The 11,229-nt window shown below is 35.1% G+C and overlaps 1 protein-coding gene and 1 non-coding gene across 2 annotated transcripts; one reads left to right on the top strand and one right to left on the bottom strand.

Moving 5' to 3' along the window:
* Positions 1 to 5,369: 5,369 nt before the first annotated feature.
* LOC115965548 lies at positions 5,370 to 6,611 on the bottom strand. Its single transcript, XM_031084795.1, has one exon. The coding sequence runs from the start codon at positions 6,609 to 6,611 to the stop codon at positions 5,370 to 5,372; it is 1,242 nt and encodes a 413-aa protein (XP_030940655.1).
* LOC115978509 lies at positions 6,124 to 6,232 on the top strand. Its single transcript, XR_004088778.1, has one exon. It is a non-coding gene; the product is annotated as a small nucleolar RNA R71 (small nucleolar RNA).
* Positions 6,612 to 11,229: the final 4,618 nt, after the last annotated feature.

Genomic DNA, 11,229 nt, shown 5'->3' with positions numbered 1-11,229 from the left:
TCATTTTCCTAATGCCTCTATTTCTTTTAACCATATTACTTTGCTAGATCCATGGAAGTACTTCAACTTTGTTGGAACCAAGGAACTATCCACTTTGCTAGAATTAGAAAATTATTCCATCAAGGAATAACTCGAATTTTTTTGGAACCAAGGAATTACTCCATTTTGCTGGAACCGTGGCTGGAACCAAGGAGCTACTCAGCTTCTTTGAAATCAAGGAGCTACTCAATTTTTATTGGATTCGTGTCTGGAACCAGGGAACTACTCAATTTTTTATTGGAATTTAGGATCTCCTCAGCTTTGCTAGGATCAAGGATCTCCTAAACTTTACATTCCTAGAGTCAAAGATCTCCTAGGCTTTGCTGAAATTGAGGGTGTACTTAGCCTTGCTGGAATAAAGGATCTCCTCAGCTTTGCTTTCTTGGAGTCAAGGATCTCCTAATTTATTTTCCTAACCAAGTCCACAGCAATGGCGCCAAAAACTTGTTGTGAAATTTTAAAATACTTGCAAGTGTACGAACCGTACCGAAGTATAGTTGGACAAGAACGAGGTCGAATCCACAGGGACTTGAATGAATGTAGGAAAATTAATTAAACCTTAACCAAACTAATCCTAATCTAGTTTAATAAAAACTGGTTTTTTTTTTTTTTGCAATTAAATAAACTAAACAAATAATAAAATTAAGCAAATAGTTAAACTAAGCAAAAGATATAAAGCAATAAAAAGATGTAAACAATCAAGGGAAAGGAATTAAGGTTTTGGAATCCGCCTTGTAAGTCATAGCAGCATATATTTATGATCATTAATTTTTCCCAACCACTGCATGATAATCTAGAAATCAATCTTGCTATCATGGAAAATATCATCATAAAAATCCTTATTTTAAAAATCAAAAGCATGTTCTTGTTCGCTTCTTAAGTATAAAATCAAATCATCAATTGTATTCATAGCCAAACAAATCACAAGATATATCCAATTCTAAAAATTAAATCATAAATTGTATCCATTGACAGACAAATAACAAGAGATATCTAATTTTATAATCAAGAATTAATAAACCAAGCACTCAATTAATTAAGACAAATCCTAAATCATGAGAAAAACATGATTGAACTCATATCTAGAATCTCATCTTAGTCAATTGATATGAAGCAAGAACAATTTAAATCATTAAAGAACAATTATTGTGGGAAAAATCAAATCACATAAATATTACTAATAATACTTAACAAGGTTTCATCCTCAACCCTAATTATAAATTTAGCTACTCACAGTAATTGAAAGAAAACACAAAAATAAAATACTAAACATTAAATTAGACAAATAAAATAAAACTAACTGTCATAGAAGAAAACCAAAGAAGTAGCCGCAGTCTCTATACATTCAGCCCTCAGCCCTAGCATTAGCCTCCGCCTCCGCCTCCCTGAATTTTGCCCTAAAGAGCCTTTAAATAGGTTAAGGAATCCTATTACAAGTTGAATTCCCCGTTTGGAGAAAATCCCAGATTTTTAGGCTTCACTTAACCGACTATTTTGGCCTATTTAACATCATAATTTGGACTTTTGGCGAACTACAAAGTTGTATCCCTTTAAGTTATCGTTCCAGCCCAACTTGAATCATCTCGATTGGACATCTGAGCCGAAAGTTATGCCAAAAATACTAACTGATGTGCAGTCTGGAATCCTAATCCGAATTGGACTTGGATTTGGTGCAAATTTACTTTGATTCCTTACTCCAATTGGACTTAATTTTAATTGGGTTGGTCTTTTCTTGAATTCATGCCTGGCTGGATGTAAGTTGGCTTGATTCAATTGGCCTAGCCCCACTTTGCATGTAAAGCCCTTGTTACCTACAACACAAAGATATTATATAATCAGTCACAAAATAACATAAAAGTAAGGATAAATATGTAGATATGTGAGTACTTTATTGTATATATTTCATGCACATCAAATACCCCCAAACCTACATTTTTCTAGTCCTCGAGCAAAATAGATAAAGAGTAAAACAAAACAAAGAAATTAAAAAACAAAGAAAAAGGAAATCCTAACTAATCCACTTACGCTGGAATTTTCGATTGCATTTAGCGTATGCAACAAGCCTTTAAACGCCTAGCTTACACTAGTGGACGAGTTGTAGTCTCGTGAGGGTTTGCAGGGAATATACCCACAAAATTCTGAGAATGAATACTAAAAAAAACAAATAAATAAATAACTAAACAAAACAAAGAAAATCATTTTTTTTTCAATTGCCTTTTGCAAAGAGGATTAGTTGAAGTTCAAAAACACTACAAATGCTAAAGAAATTTCTCATGCCATCAAAACTCAATGTGAGTGAAAAGTGGTAGCCAACCCAAACATACTCTTAGTTTTAGAATAAACTTGACTCAAATCTCTATTTGAAAGTATGTTTCAACTCAAATCTTTCCGGTGTTATCACTCAACAATTGAAATCACTCTGAAATGGGGTGTAACACTCTCAACAATATATGTGAGCGGAATAATGTAAGCAAAATCAAACACCTCACATATAAATCACATGAAAAACGCTTAATCAAGAAAGAACAAGTAGTCTCGTGAAAGGATGCCAAAAATATTCATACCACACCTTTTTCTTCTTAGTCATATCAATATCTGAATTACACAATCTTCAAGATTAAATAAGGACTTTATTAGGACGTAATGTAAGGGAAAAGCAAAGGGAATGAAATAAAAATGGGTGAAGGTAAATAATAAGAAGTGTTTTCAAGATTTGTCGGAATGTCAACTCTTTTTGGAATTTCCATTCAACAATTTTTTTTTTTAACTCTTCTTCTTCAAAGCAGTACTCCTTCCTTACATTTCACTTCTCAAAATTTGATGAGAACCTTTTTTATTTTCTTCTTTTTGACACTTTTCTTTTTTTTTTTGAATTTTTTTTGAATTTTTTTTTCTTCTTTGAATTCTCACACAAACTACCACATTGAAACAAACTGATCAAATTCCATCTTGAAACACTATGGATAAGGGATTTAAGAAAGAAAGGCTAATTAAAAGGCTCAACGGGGTGACTAGCGATAATGTATCAAGAAAGAAAAAGAAAAACACATATATGGCTCAAAGTAGACAAAAATGGCCTAATCTCATCTCTCAAAGACTAGTATAGTTCATTCAATATCAATGACTTCAAAAGATTCAAGTGTGGCATAAAATCATTTTTTTTTCTTGGCCAAAAGAAAGAACAATGAGACTACAACAAGGGAAATATGTTACGCACTTCCAAATGAACTTTAAGATTAAAAACAATAAATAACCCTCCAAAAATAATGATTGGCTCAAAACTCACAGGGGTTACAGTCTCCACATTATTATCATCAAGATTTTCTAAGCATTTTTATCCTTCAACAATAAGTTGTGTCTGAGTGGCTACGTGCATGTGCAATGAATTGGGCATGAAAGCAATGAAATTCTTTAAGCAAGAGTAGTATAATGAACTCAAAACACAAACCTCAAGCTAGGCAAAATTTTTTTATTTTTTATTTTTAACACAACTAAACAAAACAAAAAGATAGAAATCTATATGCATCCCCCCCAAACCTAAACCAAACATTGTCCTCAATGTTAAAAATGATACTCTCAAATATATGTCTTGAATGAAAAGAGAGCAAAATATGAGTATGCAACATGAGAAACTCAAGTAGGAAAAGTAAGGTAAGGAGAAGGAGGAGACGTACCTCAATCAAGCTGATTGTTATAAATTTTAATTTCTGTCAAATATCAGCTAGAACAAAAGAAAATAAAATGAAACAAGAAAATAAACACAAAGATTAATCTAAAATCAGAAAATAAAAAAGAATTTTTTTTTTTTGTCAAAAAGATTTAATACAACTGGAGATCAATCCTGATAAACAGGACCATCCAAACCCCAACAACACCATGGAGATAAATAATTCATATTATGAATGGACTAGTCCAATGATATTGTAACTTACCTGGGTCAAAAACATGTTGAGAAGCTTTTGCAGTGTCTTCCAAGTGAATTCTTTGCATAACCACAGAAGCACTAATACCATTAATATCAACAATTTTCCAACCTATAGCTTCCTTATGCTCTTGAAGTATACTTATCAATTGGTGTTCCCAAAAGTCATCCAACTTTAGTGGTTCTACAATAGATGGGAATGGGGATGAAGAAAGTGGGAAACGGACCACTTTTGGCTGCCAGCTATCAATACTTAAGAGAGGAACAGAATCCAACAATGCATTGACCTCCTCAATTGATTTTTCAGTATCCAAATTGCAATCAAAACGGGTTAAGCAAGCGTTTGGGGGATCCTCACAACTTGATTGTAGGAAAGTATCATGGACTAGGCTCCCAATCATGTTAACCTCACATATATCCTCATTGTCTAGTACTTGCTTACTTATGTCAAAAATATTAAGCTCAACAGTCATATTCCCAAAAGAAATCTTCATCACACCACTCCGACAATTGATCAAAGCATTGGATGTGGCTAAGAAAGGGCGACCCAAAATGACATGGATTTGTGTACTGGCATTTAGAGCAAGCTCAGTGTCTACACAACAAAATCAACAGGAAAATAGAACGCATCCACCTTAATCAGCACATCCTCAACAATACCTCTAGGGATTTTCACAGACCTATCAGCTAATTGAAGTGTCATGGTTGTGGGTTTCAACTCCCCCAAACCTAGTTGTAAGTATACTGAATATGGCATTAGGTTCACACTTGCCCCCAAATCTAGCAAAGCTCACTCAATGAGATGATCCCCAATCCTGCATGAAATTGTAGGAGATCCAGGGTCTTTACATTTCACTAGATATTTATTCTGAATGATTGAACTAACTTGCTCTGTCAAAAATGCCTTTTTAGGGACATTTGTCTTTCTCTTCATTGTCACAAGATCTTTTAGAAACTTAGCATAAGCAGGAACTTGCTGAATTGCATCAAGAAATGGAATATTAATTTGCATTTGCTTAAAAACCTCTAAAATGTCTCCAAATCGTGCACTTTTCTGAGGACTGATTAACCTTTGAGGAAATGGAGCTTTAGGAACAAACCTCTTATCAAGGGGGGAATTAAGATCCTGAATTGGAGTGGCGGGTGGGTTGTCCTTCTTTTCTCTAAGATCATCATGTGAACTATGAGTTCCTTTTTCATCTAACACAATATTTTCATCATCCTCCACTTCTGGCATTTTCACTTGATTATCAACTTGCTTACCAGACCTAAGGGTAGTAATAGACTGAACATGTTCTTGTCCATGAGTAGAACTAGAAGAACCATTGATGGCGTACTGTCCTTTTGGGTTAGGTATAGGTTGACTAGGAAACTTTCCTTTTTCCCTTTCTCCAACTTGGGTTGCTAACTAGCCAACTTGATTTTCCAACTTCGAAATAGCTTGAGTATTCAAATGGGTGGAACTTTTCATCTCTTGAATGGCTTGGCTAGTTGATTGCATGAAAGCTTTGAGAGACTCCTCCAAAGATGGTTGTTGTCTTGGTGGAGCTACAAACTGAGGTGTTGATTGAGGAATGGAAGGATATGCTTGAGTAGGTGGATGAAATTGACTTTGTTGATGCATTTGTTGTCCACCTACATTTGTGGGAGGCTGACTTTGCCTCCATGAGAAATTAGGATGGTTCCTCCAATTTGGATTGTATGTCTCTGAAAATGGACTAGCAAATGGTTTTCCATAATTATTCAGTGCATTTGCTTGCTCAGTATAAAAATCAGGATACCCAACTACAGAAGGACACATTTGTGTTATATGCATAGGACTTGCACAAATAGAGCATGTTTCACTTTGAACTTGATTGACAGAATTCATCCCTCTACCTAAAGCTAAAGCTTCAACCTTATGAGTGAGATTGTCCAACCTAGCTTTTATGTCTAAATCTTCACTGACTTCATACAATCCTCCTTGCTTAATTGCAGGGGCACATCTCTCTTTACGATTGGAAAAATCCCATTGTTGTGAACTTTCAGAAAAATTCTCAAAAAATTTGTATGCCTCATCATCTACAAGACTCAAAAATCCACCACCATTCATGGACTCAATCATGTTATGATTTGTTTGAGTCAAACCATTATAAAAATATTGTACTAGTCTCCATCTTTCAAAACCATGATGAGGACACTTTAAGATCAAGTCCTTAAATCTCTCCCAACTCTCATAAAATTTCTCTTGTTCATCTTGATAAAAATCTGCAATTTCCCTCCTCAAAGCATTGGTCTTGGCCATTGGAAAAAATTTAGAGAGGAATTTTGTGACCAACAGTTCCCATGAAGTGATAGATCCAGGTGACAAAGAATTAAGCCATGCTTTTGCCTTATCCTTCAAGGAAAAAGGGAATAAACGCAAGCGAACAGAGTCATCAGTGAAATTCTGAAACTTACAAGTAGCACAAATCTCAAGAAAATCCTTCACATGCATATAAGGATCTTCTCTATCCAATCCATGAAAAGTAGGAAGAAGGTGAATTATCTGTGGCTTCAACAAAAAATGTGCAGCAGTGGTTGCAGGTAATACTATGCAAGATGGAGGGTTGGTGGTTATGGGTGAGAACAACTCCCTAAGAGTTTTTGAATCATCTCCAGTTTCTCCCATTGTGGATGAATAATCAAAACTAACAAGACGATTTTCTTTATCACGTATCCAAGTTCTCATACACCAAGCACAAAGAAATAATTTTTTTTTGTTTTTTTTTTATTTAAAAAAAAAAAACTACAACTAGTAGAAGGAAAAATTCAATTAAGACTTAATTTATTTTCCTAACCAAGTCCCCGGCAACGGCGCCAAAAACTTGTTGTGAAATTTTAAAATACTCGCAAGTGTACGAACCGTACCGAAGTATAGTTGGACAAGAACGAGGTCGAACCCACAGAGACTTGTATGAATGTAGGAAAATTAATTAAACCTTAACCAAATTAATCCTAATCTAGTTTAAATAAAAATTGGTTGGTTACAATAAAATAAACTAAGCAATTAATAAAATTAAGCAAATAGTTAAACTAAGAAAAATATATAAAGTAATAAAAAGATGTAAACAATCAAGAGAAAGGAATTAAGGTTTTGGAATCCGCCTTGTAAGTCATATTAGCATATATTTATGATCATTAATTTTTCCCAACTCACTACATGATAATCTAGAAATCAATCTTGCTATCATGGAAAATATCATCATTAAAATCCTTATTTTAAAAATCAAAAGCATGTTCTTCTTCGCTTCTTAAGTATAAAATCAAATCATCAATTGTATCCGTAGCCAAACAAATCACAAGATATATCCAATTCTAAAAATCAAATCATAAATTGTATCCATTGACAGACAAATAACAAGAGATATCTAATTTTATAATCAAGAATTAATAAACCAAGCATTCAATTAATTAAGACAAATCCTAAATCATGAGAAAAACATGATTGAACTCATATCTAGAATTTCATCTTAGTCAATTGATATGAAGCAAGAACAATTTAAATCATTAAAGAACAACTATTGTGGTAAAAATCAAATCACATAAATATTATTGATAATCGTTAACAAGGTTTCATCCTCAACCCTAATTATAAATTTAGCTATTCATAGTAATTGAAAGAAAACACAAAAATAAAATACTAAACATTAAATTAAACAAATAAAATAAAACTAACTGTCATAGAAGAAAACCAAAGAAGTAGCCGCACTCTCTATACATTCAGCCCTCAGCCCTAGCACTAGCCTCTGCCTTCTTGAATTTTGCCCTAAAGAGCCTTTAAATAGGTCAAGGAATCCTATTACAAGTTGAATTCCTGTTTGGAGAAAATCCCAGATTTTTAGGCTTCATTTAACCGACAGTTTTGGCCCATTTAACGTCATAATTTGGATTTTTGGTAAACTACAAAGTTGTAGCCCTTTAAGTTATCGTTCCAGCCCAACTTGAATCATCTCGATTGGACATCTGAGCCGAAAGTTATGCCAAAAATACTAACTGATATGCAGTCTGGAATCCTAATCCGAATTGGACTTGGATTTGGCGCAAATTTCCTTTGATTCCTTGCTCCAATTGGACTTAAATTTCATTGGGTTGGTCTTTTCTTGAATTCATGCCTGGCTGGATGTAAGTTGGCTTGATTCAATTGGCCTAGCCCCACTTTGCATGTAAAACCCTTGTTACCTACAACACAAAGATATTATATAATTAGTCACAAAATAACATAAAAGTAAGGATAAATATGTAGATATGTGAGTACTTTATTGTATATATTTCATGCACATCAGTTATTCTCAAGTTGCTGCAAAATTCTTTAGCCCCAAAATGTAAGGCAATTGCTTTGCTAAGTAATTTACATTTCATCAAGCCTCTTTGATTTGCTTACTTCTCTTTTTTTTTTTTTTTTTTTTTTTTTTTTTTTTTTTTTTTTAAGAAATGGAACAATATATGAAATTTTTTTTTAAAAGAAAATAAATCAGCCCCCAAACGTGAGGCAATTGCTTTACTATGTAGATCATACAATCTTCATTTCATCAATCTTTTTTGATTTGATCACTTCTCCATTTTTTCTTTAAAGCAATGAGACAATATCATGATTGTTTAAATATTACTACATGACCCCTTTTACCCTTTTTTTTTAAAGAGTAGGGCAATGATCCATTATGTTCACAATATAAAATGGAGAAAATAATGATGCATAAAACTTATCTTATGTTGGGAAGTTCCCCAAAATTCCATATAAAGTCCCTAAGTGGGACATTCTTTGGAAGAACCCGCACTTTTGGGATCTTGACGTTGAATGCACTAAGAGGAACTTTCCTTCCTCTTGGTGTTTCCTAACTTTGGAGCCATGCTTGCGAAGAGACTACTTCTTCCCTCTCCTTTTTCCTAATCCCCAATGGAGTCGCCTTGATGTGTGGGTTCCTTTCTTGGAAAGTACCCAAGTCCATTAATGACAAGGGATCTTGGGCCTTGATTGGGTCCAGTTCTCCGCGGCCTATTAGGGTCGTTATATGAACCAGTTTGTGCGCAAGTCACATAAAATTCCTCAAGGCAAAAATGCGATCCCTCCTAAGCAATAAAATACCATTATAAGTGTTTTAGTGTCATAAAATGATCCTTACTCTTATGAAATAAGTAAAATAACCATTCATAATATTTAAAACGAGAAGAAGATTGAAATAGAAGGTTTAAGGCTCATATTTTATTGTGTGAACATTTAAAAGAGTTCCTTGACTGGGTACCCTGAGCGTAATATCGTGGTACCCCGAACGTGATGTCATGGTATGCCGAACGTGATGTCATGGTACGTCGAACGTGATGTCGTGGCTCCCAGATGTACTAGGTCAGTAATCCATGGAACCCAGAATCTCTAGTTCCTTGAACTGTAGGACCTTTCTCCATGCTTATTATGCAATGGAGTTTCATCCTTTCTCTTTACCCCTATAGGTCCTGTACAAGAACACACTATACAATAAACATATCTTCAAATAATTTTTAGTTTCTTAGATTAGAATATACATTTTAATATATATACATATATGTAAATAAATTTAATGAGAATGAGTCAGGCACAAGGATCTTGGCCCCAATTCTCACAGACTTAGTGCTTTTGCACAAAACTTGTGGGATTTGAAACTCAAGTCCAAGTAGCTTTGCTTGGGTATTGCCTTCCAACATAGTCAAGTGAGGAGGATTATGTGGGAGAGAGTGATATCTGATGTGTGCATGTTTTGGAATATGTTACTTTGGAGGCTGAGTGATATTTTGAATGATTTTAAGGATATGGGATGAATTTCTCCACCTTGGCTCTCTTATTTTGTTCATTTTCTCACCCTTACTAGGCTATTAAAGCTCTAAGAATATATCTTTTGAACCTTTGAACTGTCCCTCTTTTCCTCCCTCTGAATCCCTCTTTTTCTCCTCCCTTTTCTACTATGTCTTAGTGTTCTTTTCATAGTTGACATGGTCTGATACCCCGGGCGAGGACGTCCTTAGCCTGCTAGGTAAAACCATGTCCTCTGGAATCTGAAAAAGTGCATTGGGCAGAGGTTTAACTTAATTAGGCAATTATAACTCAAAATGGGCATTTGGTTTTAGCTATAAATGAAAGATTCCTTCTTGGAAAGTCAAAGGAGTGGGTGGCTGCTCAATGTACTGGATGATAGCTTTAGTTGAAAATGACAATTGAGAGTAAATTGTGGGGAGGTGTCATGCACATAGGGGAACTGAGTTTTCCATTGGTTCATGCATTCCAAGCAAAGATATGAACCAAGGGAAACTTTCGGGATCCTCCTTTCAGCAGAAATCACTCCCCTACTGACTAAACCATTTCTACCTTACTATCCACTCGGGATCCCACGGGCTTGGACCATGGTTTACAAAGATAATACCTAGTTTTGCTAGATTTTCAATGGCTTTTTTTGCTGGAAATCTGAACATACACCTTAGCTTTCCCATATGTCAGCCAAGGTCCTTTTCTCAAGGCTTCAAAAGGACATATCAAGGTCCTAGGGCCTTAATGTTCATCTTGCTACATATTCTCTAGCCTGACCAAGATCTTTGGTGCATGTCCTCTGGCCTGACCAAGTCTAGGTCCTCTTCTTCTTTTTATTATTATTTCTTTCTTTTTCCTTCTTTTTGGGACTTTGGGCCTTTATAGTCCTTCTTAACTTCATGAATTGGGCTTTCTTTTGTTGAGGCCTATGATATTTCCTTATTTTTCATGGAATGGGCTTTCTTGTGAAATTTTGGTCCTCAACAATGGTTCACATGAACACCTGAAGAATAGTACAGTGGAGGGACGAAGTAATAGTATAGCAAGAGTTGCCTTCAACCTCATCTCCATGAAGCAAGTCCAACTGAGAATAAACATGGCCTAAAAAAATGGGGGTTAAAGGATATTGGGCACCCCGAGCCAATCTGATTGCAAGAGAAAAGAAAATAGACTTAATCTTATACCCAGGGAACTCGCTGAGTAAAAACTTACTATGCCACAGTGTCAGGAACTCAGCTTGCCGAACCGCCTTTCCTTTTCTTGAGAAAGGGACATTACCCACTTGCCCATTCTGGCCAGTTTCCCCCCGGAAGAAGCAGCACGCCCGCCAAAGTGACTGAAATGCTTGTCTTCAATCTCGAGATCCTCGTTGTAAAGGTTGATGTCAAAGGGATTCTCATCACCAAACACTGGAAGGAGGAAATTATTAACCACAGAAAAGAAGAATGTGTGGAGAGAATGACACTAACGGCGC

Source organism: Quercus lobata, chromosome 2 (genome assembly GCF_001633185.2).
Source record: "Quercus lobata isolate SW786 chromosome 2, ValleyOak3.0 Primary Assembly, whole genome shotgun sequence".
Lineage (NCBI taxonomy): Eukaryota > Viridiplantae > Streptophyta > Magnoliopsida > Fagales > Fagaceae > Quercus > Quercus lobata.
Note: the sequence above shows the minus strand (reverse complement) of the source record. Positions and strands in the feature narration are given on the sequence as shown.